General features: G+C 55.8%; 1 protein-coding gene across 1 annotated transcript in view; it reads left to right on the forward strand.

The window, feature by feature from the left end:
- The window catches only part of LOC120508795 (proto-oncogene vav-like), a gene marked incomplete at both ends in the record, with an annotated part of 19811 nt that extends 2973 nt beyond the window's left edge, over positions 1–16838 (forward strand). The window contains 11 exons of the mRNA XM_039722709.1: positions 436–522; positions 1801–1886; positions 2807–2939; positions 5501–5610; positions 5717–5818; positions 7538–7635; positions 9712–9734; positions 9935–9980; positions 11098–11102; positions 11996–12061; positions 16724–16838. Of these exons, the coding sequence (XP_039578643.1) occupies positions 436–522; positions 1801–1886; positions 2807–2939; positions 5501–5610; positions 5717–5818; positions 7538–7635; positions 9712–9734; positions 9935–9980; positions 11098–11102; positions 11996–12061; positions 16724–16838 (871 nt within the window). The remainder of the gene's footprint in view (positions 1–435; positions 523–1800; positions 1887–2806; positions 2940–5500; positions 5611–5716; positions 5819–7537; positions 7636–9711; positions 9735–9934; positions 9981–11097; positions 11103–11995; positions 12062–16723) is intronic.
- Positions 16839–16911: the final 73 nt, after the last annotated feature.

Raw genomic sequence — 16911 nt, forward strand, 5'->3', positions numbered from 1 at the left:
GGGGGTCCTAGGGGGGATTTGGGCGTTCCAGGGGGAATTTGGGGTTTCCAGGGAGAATTTGAGAATTTGGGGGGATCCTGGGTGCGATTTGGGGGAATTTGGGGGTTCCAGAGGAGGATTTGGGAGTTCCAGGGAGAATTTTGGGGGGGTCCTGGGTGGGATTTGGGTGTTCCAGGGGAGAACTGGGGATTCCAGGTGGGGATTTGGGGTTTCCAGGGGGGGATTTGAGGTTTCCAGTGATAATTTGTGGTTTCCGGGGGAGGATTTGGGGTTTCCAGGGAGAATTCGGGATTCTGGGGGGAATTTGGGGTTCCAGGGTGAGAATTTGGGGGTTCCAGGGGGAATTTTTGGTTTCCAGGGTGGGAATTTGGGGGTTCCAGGGTGGGATTTTGGGGTTCGGGGGTCTCTGACTGGAGCCCCCCAAACCCCCACCAGGACCTGGCCCAGTGCGTGAACGAGGTCAAGAGGGACAACGAGACCCTAAAGCAGCTCACGAGCATCCAGCTGTGCCTGCACAACATGGTGGGGACCCCCGGCACCCCCAAATTCCCACAGGACCCCCAAATTCCCCCTGAGACCCATTCCCAATGTCCCGTTCCCGGTGTCCCAATGTCCACCCTGTTCCCGTGTCCCATTCCCGATGTCCATCCCATTCCAATGTCCTTCCTGTTCCCAATGTCCATCCCATTAATTTCTGATGTCCATCCTATTCCCAATGTCCATCCCGTTCCTGATGTCCCAATATGTCCACTCCATTCCCATGTCCCGTTTCCGATGTCCCAATGTCCCATTCCTGGTGTCCCAATGTCCTGTTCCCGTGTCCCATGTCCCAATATCCCAATGTCCATCCCTTTCCTGTGTCCTGTTCCTGATGTCCACCCCGTTCCCATTCCCATGTCCTGTTTCCATGTCCTGTTCCCATGTCCCGTTCCTGATGTCCACCCCGTTCCCATTCCCATGTCCTGTTCGTTCCCATGTCCCGTTCCTGATGTCCACCCCGTTCCCGTTCCCATGTCCTGTTCCCATGTCCCATTCCCGTGTCCCATTCCTGTGTCCTGTTCCCATGTCCTGTTCCCATGTCCCGTTCCCGTGTCCCGTTCCTGATGTCCACCCCGTTCCCATTCCCATGTCCTGTTCCCATGTCCTGTTCCCGTTCCCATGTCCCATGTCCCATGTCCCTGTCCCATTCCCATGTCTCGTTCCCCTGTCCCGTGTCTCTGTCCCATGTTCCATTCCCCTGTCCCATTCCTATGTCCCATTCCCATGTTCCATTCCCCTGTCCCATTCCTATGTCCCATTCCCATGTTCCATTCCCCTGTCCCATTCCTATGTCCCATTCCCATGTTCCATTCCCCTGTCCCATTCCTATGTCCCATTCCCATGTTCCATTCCCCTGTCCCATTCCTATGTCCCATTCCCATGTTCCATTCCCCTGTCCCATTCCTATGTCCCATTCCCATGTTCCATTCCCCTGTCCCATTCCTATGTCCCATTCCCATGTTCCATTCCCCTGTCCCATTCCCATGTCCCATTCCCGCGTCCCATTCCTGTGTCCCGTTCCTGATGTCCACCCCGTTCCCATGTCCTGTTCCCGTGTCCCGTGTCCCGTTCCCATGTCCCATTCCCATGTCCCATTCCCGTGTCCCATGTCCTGTGTCCCGTTCCCATGTCCCATTCCCATGTCCCGTTCCCCTGTCCCGTTCCCCTGTCCCGTTCTCATGTCCCATTCCCCTGTCCCGTTCCCATGTCCCATTCCCGTGTCCCATGTCCCATGTCCCATGTCCCGTGTCCCATCCCCAGCCGCAGTCCCTGGCGCAGTTCGGGCGCCCCAAGATCGACGGGGAGCTGAAGGTCTCCAGCGCCGAGAGACGCTCCAAGGTGGACAGGTGGGCCGGGGACACCTGGGGACACCTGGGGACACCTTGGGGACTTGGGGACGTCTCAGGAACATGGGGACACCTCAAGGACATGGGGACATTCATGGGGACACCTCAGGAACACCTCAGGGACACCTCAGAGACATGGGGACACCATGGGGACACCATGGGGACATCCTTGGGTCCATGGGGACACCTCAGGAACATAAGGACATCCATGGAAACACCTCAGAAACACCTCGGAGACACCTCAAGGAGACATGGAGACATCTATGAAAAGACCTCAGGAACACCTCGGGGACACTTCAGGGACATGGGGACACCTCAGGAACACCTCAGGGACATCTCAGAGACAGGAGGACATCCATGGGGACACCTCAGGGATATGGGGACATCCATGGAGACACCTCAGGAACACCTCAGGGACATCTCAGGGACATGGGGACACCTGGGGACATTGGGGCACCTTGGGGACACCACAGAGATACCTCAAGGACATGGGTACGTCCATGGAGACACCTAAGGAGCACCTCGGGGACATGGGGACACTATGGGGATATGAGAATATCCATGGGGACACCTTGGGGACATCAGGGACATGGGGACACCTCAGGAACATGGGGACATCCATGGAAACACCTCAGGAACACCTCAGGGACACCTCAGAGACATGGGGACATCCATGGAGACACCTAAGGGACACCTTGGGGACACCACGGGGACACGAGAACACCCATGGGGACACTGCAGGGACACCAAAGGACATGAGAAAACAGAGACCTCCCCATGGGGACACCCTTGGGGACACCACAGGGACACCACAGGGACACCACAGGGACACTTGGAGGCCGGTCCAGGTCAGCCGTGGGGACACCCCATGGAGCGTGGTGGCCTCAGGGACGCGGTGCCACCTTTGTCACTGTCCCCAGGTACGGCTTCCTGCTGGACAAGGCCCTGATCATCTGCAAGCGCCGCGGGGACTCCTACGAGACCAAGGACGTGGTGGACCTCCAGTGCCACCAACTGCACGATGGTGACCTCGGAGCCCGCGATGGCAAGAAGGTACTGGGGACACCGTGGGGACGTCAGGGCCTGGGGGACACCGGTGTCCAGGTTCCTCCAGTGCCACTGTCCTCTTCCCAAAGGACCCAGCTGGACACGAGTGTCCAGTTTTGTGGATCCCAGGAACCTGGTCACTGGTGGACACGTGTCCAGTTCCAAGCGGTCCCAGGTGTCCAGATCCTGGTGGTCCCCAGGTCCTCTTCCCGATGACCTCAGAGGTCCAGGTCTGGTGGATCCCAGAATTTTGGTTACTGGGGGTCCCCACATCCAGGTCCCTCGTGGTCCCAAATGTCCAGAGCTGGTGGACCCCAAAACCCTGTTCCCTGGTGGGTCCCCAGATCCTGCTCCCTGATGGACACAGATGTCCAAGGCAGGTGGATCCCAGGTTCCTCTTCTCTGGTGGATCCTCAGATTCTGTTCCCTTGTGGATCCTCGTCTCTGGGGAACCTCAAAACCTCATTCCCTGGTGGATTATCAGATCCTGGTCCCTGCTGGACCCCAAAACCCTGTTCCCTGGTGGGTCCCCAGATCCTGCTCCCTGATGGACACAGATGTCCAAGGCAGGTGGATCCCAGGTTCCTCTTCTCTGGTGGATCCTCAGATTCTGTTCCCTCGTGGATCCTCGTCTCTGGGGAACATAAAATCCCATTCCCTGGTGAATTCCCAGATCCTGGTCCCTGCTGGACCCCAAAACCCTGTTCCCTGGTGGATTCCAAGATTCTGGTCACAGGTGGTCCCAAATGTCCAGATTTGGTGGACCCCAACCGCCTGTTCCCTGGTGGGTCCCCAGATCCTGCTCCCTGATGGACACAGATGTCCAAGGCAGGTGGATCCCAGGTTCCTCTTCTCTGGTGGATCCTCAGATTCTGTTCCCTTGTGGATCCTCGTCTCTGGGGAACCTCAAAACCTCATTCCCTGGTGGATTATCAGATCCTGGTCCCTGCTGGACCCCAAAACCCTGTTCCCTGATGGATTCCCAGATCCTAGTCCCTGGTGGTCCCAAATGTCCAGATTTGGTGGACCCCAAAATCCCATTCCCTGGTGGTTCCCAGGATCCTGCTCCCTAGTGAAGCTCAAAACCCCGTTCCCTGATGGATCCCAGGATCCTGTTCTCTGGTGGTCCTAAATGTTCAGATCTGATGGACCTCAACATTCTGTCCCCTGGTGGATCCCAAGATCCTGGTCCCTGGTGAACCCCAAAACCCCATTCCCTGGTGGATCCCCAAAATCTGGTCCCTGGTGAACTCCAAAACTCCATTCGCTGGTGGTTCCCAAGATCCTGGTCTCTGGTGAACCCCAAAACCCCATTCCCTGGTGGATTCCAGGATCCTTGTCCCTGGTGAACCCCAAAACCCCATTTCCTGATTGTTCCAAGGATCCTGGTCTCTGGTGGACCCCAAAACCCCATTCCTTGGTGGTTCCCAAGATCCTGGTCCCTGGTGGACCCCAAAACCCCATTCGCTGGTGGATTCCAGGATCCTGGTCCCTGGTGAACCCCAAAACCCCATTCCCTGGTGGATCCCCAAAATCTGGTCCCTGGTGAAACCCCAAAACCCCATTCCCTGGTGGATTCCAGGATCCTTGTCCCTGGTGAACCCCAAAACCCCATTTCCTGATTGTTCCAAGGATCCTGGTCTCTGGTGGACCCCAAAACCCCATTCCTTGGTGGTTCCCAGGATCCTGGTCCCTGGTGGACCCCAAAATTCCATTCCCTGGTAGTTCCCAAGATCCTGGTCCCTGCTGGACCCCAAAACCCCATTCGCTGGTGGATTCCAGGATCCTGGTGCCTGGTCGACCCCAAAAACCCATTCCCTGGTGGATTCCTAGATCCTGGTCCCTGGTCAACCCCAAAAACCCATTCCCTGGTGGATCCCCAAAATCTGGTCTCTGGTGAACCCCAAAACCCCATTCCCTGGTGGATTCCAGGATCCTTGTCCCTGGTGAACCCCAAAACCCCATTTCCTGATTGTTCCAAGGATCCTGGTCTCTGGTGGACCCCAAAACCCCATTCCTTGGTGGTTCCCAAGATCCTGGTCCCTGGTGGACCCCAAAATTCCATTCCCTGGTAGTTCCCAAGATCCTGGTCCCTGGTGGACCCCAAAACCACATTTGTTGGTGGATTCCAGGATCCTGGTCCCTGGTGGACCCCAAAACCCCATTCGCTGGTGGATCCCCAAAATCTGGTCCCTGGTGGACCCCAAAACTCCATTCCCCGGTGGTTCCTGGGATGCTGGTCCCTGGTGTCCACCCCAAAACCCCATTCCCTGGTGGTTCCCAAGATCCTGCTCCCTGGTGGAAGCCAAAATTCCATTTCCTGGTGGATCCCAAGATCCTGGTGGACCCAAAACCTCATTCCCTGGTGGTTTCCTAGATCCTGGTCCCTGGTGTCCACCCCATAACCCCATTCCCTGGTAGATCCCCAAAATCTAGTCCCAGGTGCACCCTGGTGTCCACCCCACCACTCAGTCACCCCAGGAGGGTGGGGTGTGACCCCAATATCCCCAATTCCACGTGGCCCCGCCCCATTTGGGGGGCGTGGCTGACCCCTCCCCACCCCGCAGTGGTCCCACACCTTCATGCTGCTGGACACGGCCGGGCTGCCGGACTACGAGCTCTTCTTCAAGACGCACGAGCTGAAGAAGAAGTGGCTGGAGCAGTTCGAGATGGCCCTGTAGGTGGCCCTGTCCCCACCGAGGAGGTCACACCCGCCCCACCGGGTGGTCCTGGGGACGCCCAGTTTGTCCCCACCAGACCCAGGTCCTCCCCGTGTCCGGCAGGTCCAACATCTTCCCCGAGCACGCCCTGGCTGACGGACACGACTTCCAGATGTTCTCCTTCGAGGACACCACATCCTGCAAGGCCTGCCAGATGTTGCTGAGGTAGGACCCCAAAATCATGTCCACATGGTCCTGCGGGGGTTGGGAGAGGGGTTTGGGGGGCTCTAGAAGAGGAGGAGACCCCAGGGTTGGAGGTGCGGTGAGGTCAGGGTGAGTCGTGTCCTTGGGGTGGGTCAAGGTGGAAGTTGATGATGGAGGGGCTGGTGGGGTCATGGGAAGGTCAAGGTCAATGTGGGTCAAGCCTTGGAGGGTGGTCAAGGGCTGGGGGGGTCAAGGAGCTCCTTGGGGGTCAAGCTCTGAGTGGCCCCAAGGTGGGACAAGGTTGGGTTGGAGCCAAGGTGGGTCAATGTTGAGTGGAGGCCAAAGTGGGTCAATGGCTGGGTAGAAAACAACAAGGTGGGTCAAGACCAAGGTGGGTCAAGGTTGGGTGGGAAACAACAAGGTGGGTCAAGACCAAGGTAAGTCAAGGTTGGGTTGGGGTCAAGGTGGGTCAATGTTGAGTAGAGGCCAAAGTGGGTCAAGGTTGGGTGGGGGCCAAGACGTCAAGGCGGGTCAGTGGTTGGGTAGAAAACAACAAGGTGGGTCAAGGCCAAGGTGGGTCAAGGGTTGATTGGAGGTCAAGGCCAAGGTGGATCAAGACCAAGGTGGTCCAGGCCAAGGTGGGTCAAGGTTGGGTGGAGGTCAAGGCCAAGGTGGGTCAAGGGTTGATTGGAGGTCAAGGCCAAGGTGGATCAAGACCAAGGTGGTCCAGGCCAAGGTGGGTCAAGGTTGGGTGGAGGTCAAGGCCGAGGTGGGTCAAGGCCAAGTGGGTCAAGGCCAAGGTGGGTCAAGGTTGGGTGGAAGCCAAGGTGGGTCAAGGCTGGGTAGAGATCAAGGCCGAGGCAGGTCAAGACCAAGGTGGGTCAAGGTTGGGTGGAGATCAAGAGGTCAAGGTGGGTCAGTGGTTGGGTAGAAAACAACAGGGTGGGTCCAGGCCAAGGTGGGTCAAAGGTTGGTTGGAGGTCAACGCCAAGGTGGGTCAAGACCATGGCAGGTCAAGGTTGGGTGGAGGTCAAGGCCAAGTGGGTCAAGGTTGGGTGGAAGTCAAGGTGGGTCAAGGTTGGGTGGAGGTCAAGGCCAAGGTGGGTCAAGGCCAAGGTGGGTCAAGATCGGGTGGAGGTCAAGGCCGAGGTGGATCAAGGGTTGGTTAGACATCAAGGTTGAGGTGGGTCAAGCCCAAGGTTGGCTGGAGGCCAAAGTAGGCCAAGCCCTGGGTGGGCCAAAGCCAAGGTGAGACCCTCCTGGTTGGATTGATGCTGGTGGGACCAACTTGGGCCAAGACCCAGGTGGGTCAAGGGCTGTGCTGGCCAACCTGGGTGGGCCAAGGACTGGTCAGTCCTGGACAGGCTCAGGTCAGCCATGGACTGGTCAGTCCTGGACAGGCTCAGGTCAGTCATGGACTGGTCAGTCCCAGGTGGGCTCAGGTCAACCATGGACTGGTCAGTTCTGGACAGGTTCAGGTCAACCATGGACTGGTCAGTTCTGGGTGGGCTCAGGTCAGTCCTGGACTGGTCAGTCAGGGACTGGTCAGTCCTGGGCAGGCTCAGGTCAGTCATGGACTGGTCAGTCCCAGGTGGGCTCAGGTCAGGCAGGGACTGGTCAGTTCTGGGCAGGCTCAGATCAATCATGGACTGGTCAGTCCTGGGTGGCCTCAGGGGGGTGTGGGGCACGGCTGGTGGTGTCCCCTGTGACCGTGACCCCGTGTCCCCCCCGTGTCCCCAGGGGCACCTTCTACCAGGGCTATCGCTGCAGCCGCTGCCGAGCCCCCGCCCACAAGGAGTGCCTGGGACGCGTGGGGACCTGCGGGAAAGCCGGAACTGGTGAGTGGCATCATGGGATTGGGGAGGGGCATTGTGGGATTGAAGAGGAGAGAAACAGTGGATGGGGGCAGGAGGGTAATGGGGAAGGGAGAGGCATTGTGGGATACAAGATGGCTGACACTGAGTAGCATAGGATACAAAATGGCTGCCACAGCACAGGGCATTGTGGTATACAAGATGGCTGACAGAACAGGGCATTGTGGTATACAAGATGGCTGACAGAACAGGGCATTGTGGTATACAAGATGGCTGACATTAGGCATTATGGAATACAAGATGGCTGCCAAAGCAGGGAATTGTGGGATACAAGATGGCTGACAAAGCAGGGCATTGTGGGATACAAGAAGGCTGACACTGAATGGCATAGGATTCAAAATGGCTGCCACAGAACAGGGGATTGTGGGATACAAAATGGCCAACAATGAGCTTGTAATTGGTGGGATACAAGATGGCTGACACAGCATTACGGAATACAAGATGGCTGCCAAAGCAGGGAATTGTGGGATACAAGATGGCTGACACTGAATGGCATAGGATACAAAATGGCTGCCACAGAGCAGGGCATTGTGGTATACAAGATGGCTGACAGAACAGGGCATTGTGGTATACAAGATGGCTGACATTAGGCATTATGGAATACAAGATGGCTGCCAAAGCAGGGAATTGTGAGATACAAGATGGCTGACACAGAATGGCATAGGATACAAAATGGCTGCCACAGAACAGGGCATTGTGGGATACAAAATGGTCGACATTGGGCTGGTAATTGGTGGGATACAAGATGGCTGACACAGCATTACGGAATACAAGATGGCTGCCAAAGCAGGGAATTGTGGGATACAAGATGGCTGACACTGAATGGCATAGGATACAAAATGGCTGCCACAGAACAGGGCATTGTGGGATACAAAATGGCCGACATTGGGCTGGTAATTGGTGGGATACAAGATGGCTGACAGAGCAGGGAATTGTGGGATACAAGATGGCTGACACTGAATGGCATAGGATACAAAATGGCTGCCACAGAACAGGGCATTGTGGGATACAAAATGGCCGACATTGGGCTGGTAATTGGTGGGATACAAGATGGCTGACAGAGCAGGGAATTGTGGGATACAAGATGGCTGACACTGAATGGCATAGGATACAAAATGGCTGCCACAGAACAGGGCATTGTGGGATACAAAATGGCCGACATTGGGCTGGTAATTGGTGGGATACAAGATGGCTGACAGAGCAGGGAATTGTGGGATACAAGATGGCTGACACTGAATGGCATAGGATACAAAATGGCTGCCACAGCACAGGGCATTGTGGTATACAAGATGGCTGACAGAACAGGGCATTGTGGTATACAAGATGGCTGACATTAGGCATTATGGAATACAAGATGGCTGCCAAAGCAGGGAATTGTGGGATACAAGATGGCTGACAAAGCAGGGCATTGTGGGATACAAGAAGGCTGACACTGAATGGCATAGGATTCAAAATGGCTGCCACAGAACAGGGGATTGTGGGATACAAAATGGCCAACAATGAGCTTGTAATTGGTGGGATACAAGATGGCTGACACAGCATTACGGAATACAAGATGGCTGCCAAAGCAGGGAATTGTGGGATACAAGATGGCTGACACTGAATGGCATAGGATACAAAATGGCTGCCACAGAACAGGGCATTGTGGGATACAAAATGGCCGACATTGGGCTGGTAATTGGTGGGATACAAGATGGCTGACAGAGCAGGGCATTGTGGGATACAAGATGGCTGACACAGATCATTATGGAATACAAGATGGCTGACAGAGCAGGGCATTATGCTCAGCCCTAATTACCCCAGCACTAATTAGGGGAGGGGCTAATTACCATAATATTATTAGGGGATGGACTAATTACTCCAACATTAATTAAGACAGAAGCGAATTATCCCATTATTAATTAAACAAAATTCCTAATTACTCCATCACTAATAAGTTGTGAGCTAATTACCCCTCATTAACTAAAGAACGATCTAATTACCTCATTACTGATTAAGCAAACCCCTAATTACCCTTCCCTAATTAATTTCTCCCCCCAGATCCCGGATCGGGCGCACGGAAGGTACCAAAACTGCCAAAAACGGGGGAGGATTCCTCGGGATGAACCAAAAGCCCCGGATTTTAGGGGGGTTTTTTTGGGGGGCGGTCCCCGGGGATCTCTGGGGGGTCCCCAGGGGTCCCCGGGGGGGGGTCCAGGCCCCTCCCAGCCCCCCCAAATCCTCCCCACTCACGGGGGTCTCCTTCTCCCCCTCCCCCCTCCAGAACAAATCGCAGCGGCCGGGACCCGACAAGAAACGGGGGGAGCTGGGTGAGGAATTTGGGGGTCCTGACCCCCCCCAGATGAAATTTGGGGGGTCTTGACCCCCCAGTTCAAATTTGGGGGTCCTGATCCCCCTCCCAGTTCAAATTTGGGGGGTTCTGACCCCCCTCAAGGACAGATTTTGGGGGGGGTTGGGGGGTCTTGACCCCCCCACTTCAAATTTTGGGGGTCCCAACCCCCTCCACTTAAAATTTGGGGGTCCTGACCCCCCGAGTTGAAATTTAGGGGGTCACGACCCCCCCAGGACAGTTTTTGGGGGGGTTTGGGGGGTCGTGACCCCCCCAGCTCAAATCTGGGGGTCCTGATCCCCCTCTGCTCAAATTTGGGGGGTCCCTGGAGGTTTTTAGCCCCCCAAAATCCATTTTTGGGGTTCCAGGGGGGGTTTTGACCCCCCAAATCCATTTTTGGGGGGTTTTGACCCCCCAAAATCCATTTTTTGGGGGTTCCAGGGGGGGTTTTGCCCCCCCAAATCCATTTTTTGGGGGTCCTGGGGGTGTTTTGCCCCCCCAGATCCTTCTTGGGGTGTTTTTGACCCCCCAAAATCCATTTTTTGGGCTCCTGGGGGACTTTGCCCCCCCAAATCCTTCTTGGGGTGTTTTTGACCCCTCCCCAAATCCCTTCAGGGGGGGGTTTTAGCCCCCCAAATCCAATTTTGGGGTCTCTGGGGAAGTTTTGACCCCCCCCAAATCCCTTGGGGGGGTTTTGAGCCCCCCAAATCCATTTTTGGGGGTTTTGACCCCCCAAAATCCATTTTTTGGGGGTCCCGGGGGGGTTTTGCCCCCCCAAATCCTTCTTGGGGTGTTTTTGACCCCCACAAATCCATTTTTGGGGGTCCTGAGGAAGTTTGGACCCCCCCCAAATCCCTTCTGGGGGGCTTGACCCCCCAAAATCCATTTTTTGGGCTCCTGGGGGACTTTGCCCCCCCAAATCCTTCTTGGGGTGTTTTTGCCCCCTCCCCAAATCCCTTCAGGGGGGGGTTTTAGCCCCCCAAATCCATTTTTGGGGGTTTTGACCCCCCAAAATCCATTTTTTGGGGGTCCCGGGGGGGTTTTGCCCCCCCAAATCCTTCTTGGGGTGTTTTTGACCCCTCCCCAAATCCCTTCAGGGGAGGTTTTAGCCCCCCAAATCCAATTTTGGGGTCTCTGGGGAAGTTTTGACCCCCCCAAATCCCTTGGGGGGGGTTTGAGCCCCCCAAATCCATTTTTGGGGGGTTTGACCCCCCAAAATCCATTTTTTGGGGGTTCCAGGGGGGGTTTTCCCCCCCAAATCCTTCTTGGGGTGTTTTTGACCCCCTCCCCAAATCCATTTTTGGGGTGTTTTTGAACCCCCCCAAATCCATTTTTTGAGGTCCGGGTGGGTTTTGACCCCCCCCCAAATCCATTTGGGGGGGTTTTGACCTCCCAAAATCCATTTTTTGTGGTCCTGGGGAAGTTTTGACCCCCAAAAAATCCATTTTTTGGGGTTCCAGGGAGATTTTGCCCCCCCCTTAAAGGGGGGAAACGCCAAAAATGAGGGGGGGGTCCAATAATGGAGGGGCTCCTAAAATGGGGATGGGACCCCTGAAATGGGGTTGGGACCCCACCCCAAATTATTGGGGGGCTCGGGGGGGAGTCTCCCCTACCCCTTTGGGGGTCTCGGGACCCCCCTGGACCCCCCAAAATTTCTCCCCCAATCCTTGTAAGTGTCCCAAAGCACCCCAAAAACCACAAAAGAGCCCCCAAAATTTGGGGGAGACCCCCGGGAATTTATAGGGGACCCCACCCCCAAATTCGTGGGGGTCTCCCCCACCCCTTTGGGGGTCTCGGGACCCCCCTGGACCCCCCAAAATTTCTCCCCCAATCCTTGTAAGGGTCCCAAAGCACCCCAAAAACCACAAAAGAGCCCCCAAAATTTGGGGGACACCCCTCGGAATTTGGGGGGACCCCACCCCAAATTCGTGGGGGTCTCCCCCACCCCTTTGGGGGTCTCGGGACCCCCCTGGACCCCCCAAATTTCGCCCCCAGGGTCGGAACGTGGTCAGCGGGGAGCTGGGCTGGTTCCCCAGCAGCGCCGTCAAACCTTTCGTGGCCGTAAGTTTGGGGGAACCCCCCAAAAAAAGACCCCCCAAAATTTTTTTGGGGGGATCCCCGAATTTGGGGAGGGGGTCTGGGGTGTTTGGGGGGTGATTTGGAGCCCTCCGAACCCCAATTTTGGGGTTTATTTCTGTTTTTTTGTCGCAGGCGCCGCTGCCGGATCTCTCTGTGTACCCATGGTCAGTGCGGGGACCCCAAAATTCGCGCCTGAACCCCAAAATTCTGCCCTGAAAACCCAAAATTCACACCCGGGACCCCAAAATTCAAAGCTGGGACCCCAAAATTTGCGCCTGGGACCCCAAAATTCGCACCTAAAATCCCAAAATTCACAGCGAGGACCCCAAAATTTGTACCTGAATGTCCCTAAATTCTGCCCTGAAAACCCAAATTTTGCACATGGGACCCCAAAATTCAAAGCTGGGACTCCAAAATTCACACCTAAGGCCCCAAAATTCTACACCTGGGACCCCAAAATTCACACCCGGGACCCCAAAATTTGCACCTGGAACCACGAAATTCTGCCCTGAACCCCAAAATTCTGCCCTGAAAACCCAAAAATTCCACTCTGAAAACCCCAAATTCTGCCCTTAACCCCAAAATTCGGACCAAAAACCCCAAAATTCTGCCCTGAAAACCCAAAATTCACACCCGGGACCCCAAAATTCAAAGCTGGGACCCCAAAATTTGCACCAAAACCCCCAAAATTCTGCCCTGAAAACCCAAAATTTCTACTCTGAAAACCAAAAAATCTACTCTAAAAACCCCAAATTCTGCCCTTAACCCCAAAATTCGCACCAAAAACCCCAAAATTCTGCCCTGAAAACCCAAAATTCACACCCGGGACCCCAAAATTCAAAGCTGGGACCCCAAAATTTGCACCAAAACCTCCAAAATTCTGCCCTGAAAACCCAAAATTTCTACTCTGAAAACCCCAAAATCTACTCTGAAAACCCCAAATTCTGCCCTTAACCCCAAAATTCGCACCAAAAACCCCAAAATTCTGCCCTGAACACCCAAAATTTGCACGTGGGACCCCAAAATTCACACCCGGGACCCCAAAATTCAAAGCTGGGACCCCAAAATTTGCACCAAAACCTCCAAAATTCTGCCCTGAACACCCAAAATTTGCACGTGGGACCCCAAAATTCACACCCGGGACCCCAAAATTTGCACCTAAAAGCCCAAAATTCTGCCCTGGGTCGCCCAAAATTTGCGCCTAAAAACCCAAAATTCGCACGTGGGATCCCAAAATTCGCACGTGGGATCCCAAAATTCGCACGTGGGATCCCAAAATTTGCACCTGGAACCACGAAATTCTGCCCTGAACCCCGAAATTTGCACCTGAAAACCCAAAAATTCTGCCCGGGACCCCAAAATTTGCCTGTGAGACCCCAAAATTCTGCCCTGAAAACCCAAAAATTCTGCCCTGAACACCCAAAATTCAAAGCTAGGACCTCAAAATTTGCACCTGGGACCCCAAAATTTGCACGTGGGACCCCAAGGGGACACCTTGGGACATCAAAATTTGGCCTGAACCCCCAAAAATGCTGCCCTGAACCCCAAAATTTCCGCCTGGGACCCCGAAATTCTCACGTGGAGCCCTAAATTCGCACCCGGGACCCCCAGATTCTGTCCTGAAAACCCAAATTCGCACCTGGGATCCCGAAATTTGCGCCTGAACCCCAAAATTCTGCCCTGAATCCCCAAATTCCCTCCCCCTCCATCCCTCTCTGTCCTGGTTTTGGGGTCACACTCCCCCCTGGAGCTGGGGGAGGGTCCCGGGTGGGGTTTTTGGGGTCCCAGGTTTGGTTTTTGGGGTCCTGGATGTTGTTTTTGGGGTCCCGAGTGGGGTTTTGGGGTCCCAGGTTTGGTTTTTGGGGTCCCGGGTGGGGTTTTTGGGGTCCCGGGTTTGGTTTTTGGGGTCCCGGGCTTGGTGGACACCTTGGGGACACCTTTGGGGACACCTTGGGGACATCTGGGGGACATTGGGGACACTGGGGACGCCTTGGGGACACCTTGGGACATCTGGGGGACACCGGGGACACCTGGGGACACCTTGGGACATCTGGGGACACCTGGGGGACATTTGGGACACCTTGGGGACATTGGGGACACTTTTAGGGACATTACAGGGACACTTCTGAGGTCACAGGGACAACTTAGGGACACCTGGGGGGACACTGGGGACACCTTTGGGGGCATTGGGGACACCCTGGGGACACCTGGGGGAAAACGGAGACACCTGGGAACATTGTGGGGACATTGCGGGGACACTTTTGGGGTCATAGGGACACCTGGGGACACCTTGGGGACACCTTGGGAACAGCTGGGGACATTGTAGGGACACTTCTGGGGTCACAGGGACACCTTGGGGACACCTTGGAGACACTTGGGGGACACCTGGGGACATTTGGGGACACTTGGAGACACTTAGGGATTGTGGGGACACCTTTGGGGACACTGGGGACACCTGGGGACACCTTGGGGACACCTTGGGGACACCTTGGGGACACCTAAAACAGCCCGGGCACCCCAAAATCTCCATGGGGGACCCCAAAAACAGCCCGGGCACCCCAAAAACACCCCGAGGGCACCCCAAAAACAGCCCGGGCACCCCAAAAACACCCCGAGGGCACCCCAAAAACAGCCCGGGCACCCCAAAATCTGCATGGGAGACCCCAAAACACCCCGGGGACCCCAGAAATACCCGGGGACCCCAAAATCCTCCTAAAAACACCCTGGGGGGACCCCAAAAACCACCGGGGACACCCCAAAATCTGCATGGAGAACCCCAAAAACACCAGGAGAACCCAAAAACACCCCGGGGACCCCAAAATCCACCTAAAAACACCCGGGGGGACCCCAAAAACACCCCGGGGGGACCCCAAAAACACCGGGCACCCCAAAACCAGCCTGGGCACCCCAAAACCACCCGGGGCACCCCAAAACACCCCGGGGAGTCCAAAAACTGGGGACAGTTTTGAGTTTTTGGGGTCGCTGACCCCGCTTTGGGGGTGGATTTTGGGGATTTTGAGGTCGCTGATGCCCTTGGGGTCGGTTTTGGGTCCCTTTGAGGCGGTTTTTGGGGTCGCTGACTGTTCTGGGGACAGATTTGGGGTCACTGACCTTTCTGGGGACAGTTTTGAGTTTTTGGGGTCACTGATCCCCCCCCCTTTGGGGCAGTTTTGGGGTCCCTTTGAGGTGGTTTTTGGGGGTTTTGGGGTTGCTGACCGTTCTGGGGGCAGTTTTGATTTTTTTTGGGGTCACTGAGCCCCCTTTGAGGTGGCTTTTGGGGTCGCTGATCCCCTCGGGGTCGGTTTTGGGGTCACTAACCTCCCTTTGAGGTGGTTTTTGGGATCTCTGACCATTCTAGGGACAGATTTGGGGTCGCTGACTGTTCTGGGGACAGATTTGGGGTCACTGACCGTTCTGGGGGCAGTTTTGAGTTTTTGGGGTCCCTGATCCCCCTCTGGGGTCAGTTTTGGGGTCCCTTTGAGGTGGTTTTGGGGGGTTTTGGGGTCGCTGACCCCCGCTCTGGGGCGGTTTTGGGGGTTTTTGGGGTCTCTGATCCCCTCAGGGTTAGGTTTGGTGTCCCTTTGAGGTGGTTTTTGGGGTCGCTGACCATTCTGGGGCCAGTTTTGGGGTCCCTTTGAGGTGTTTTTTGGGGGTTTTGGGGTCGCTGACTGTTCTGGGGCAGTTTTGAGTTTTTGGGGTCACTGATCCCCCCCCCTTTGGGGCAGTTTTGGGGTCCCTTTGAGGTGGTTTTTGGGGGTTTTGGGGTCGCTGACCATTCTGGGGGCAGTTTTGATTTTTTGGGGTCACTGAGCCCCCTTTGAGGTGGCTTTTGGGGTCGCTGATCCCCTCGGGGTCGGTTTTGGGGTCACTAACCTCCCTTTGAGGTGGTTTTTGGGATCTCTGACCATTCTAGGGACAGATTTGGGGTCGCTGACTGTTCTGGGGACAGATTTGGGGTCACTGACCGTTCTGGGGGCAGTTTTGATTTTTTGGGGTCCCTGAGCCCCTTTTGAGGGGGCTTTGGGGGTCGCTGATTCCTCGGGGTCGGTTTTGGGGTCACTAACCTCCCTTTGAGGTGGTTTTTGGGATCTCTGACCATTCTAGGGACAGATTTGGGGTCGCTGACTGTTCTGGGGCAGTTTTGAGTTTTTGGGGTCACTGATCCCCCTTTGGGGGCGGTTTTTGGGGTTTTTGAGGTCGCTGATCCCCTTTGGGGGTGGTTTTTGGGTCCCTTTGAGGTGGTTTTTGGGATCTCTGACCATTCTAGGGACAGATTTGGGGTCGCTGACTGTTCTGGGGCAGTTTTGAGTTTTTGGGGTCACTGATCCCCCTTTGGGGGCGGTTTTTGGGGTTTTTGAGGTCGCTGATCCCCTTTGGGGGTGGTTTTTGGGTCCCTTTGAGGTGGTTTTTGGGGGTTTTGGGGTCGCTGACCGTTCTGGGGGCAGTTTTGAGTTTTTGGGGTCGCTGACCCCTCTCTGGGGTGGTTTTGGGGGTTTTTGGGGTCGCTGATCCCCTTTGGGGGTGGTTTTTGGGTCCCTTTGAGGTGGTTTTTGGGGGTTTTGGGGTCGCTGACCGTTCTGGGGCCAGTTTTGAGTTTTTGGGGTCGCTGACCCCCCCTCGGGGGCGGTTTTTGGGGTCCCCCAGGAGCTGGTGGAGTTCTACCGGCGGAACTCGCTGCGGGATTGCTTCAAGGCGCTGGACACGACGCTGGCCGTGCCCTACAGGGACCCCGAGAGCCGCACGGGACCCCGCGAGCCCCGTACGGGATCGGGGCCGCCACCGCGGGCGGGGGGTCTGGGGTCGCCCTGAGGGGGGATTTGGGGTTATGGGGT

Source organism: Passer montanus, unplaced genomic scaffold (assembly GCF_014805655.1).
Source record: "Passer montanus isolate IOZ18808 unplaced genomic scaffold, ASM1480565v1 scaffold496, whole genome shotgun sequence".
Classification (NCBI taxonomy): domain Eukaryota; kingdom Metazoa; phylum Chordata; class Aves; order Passeriformes; family Passeridae; genus Passer; species Passer montanus.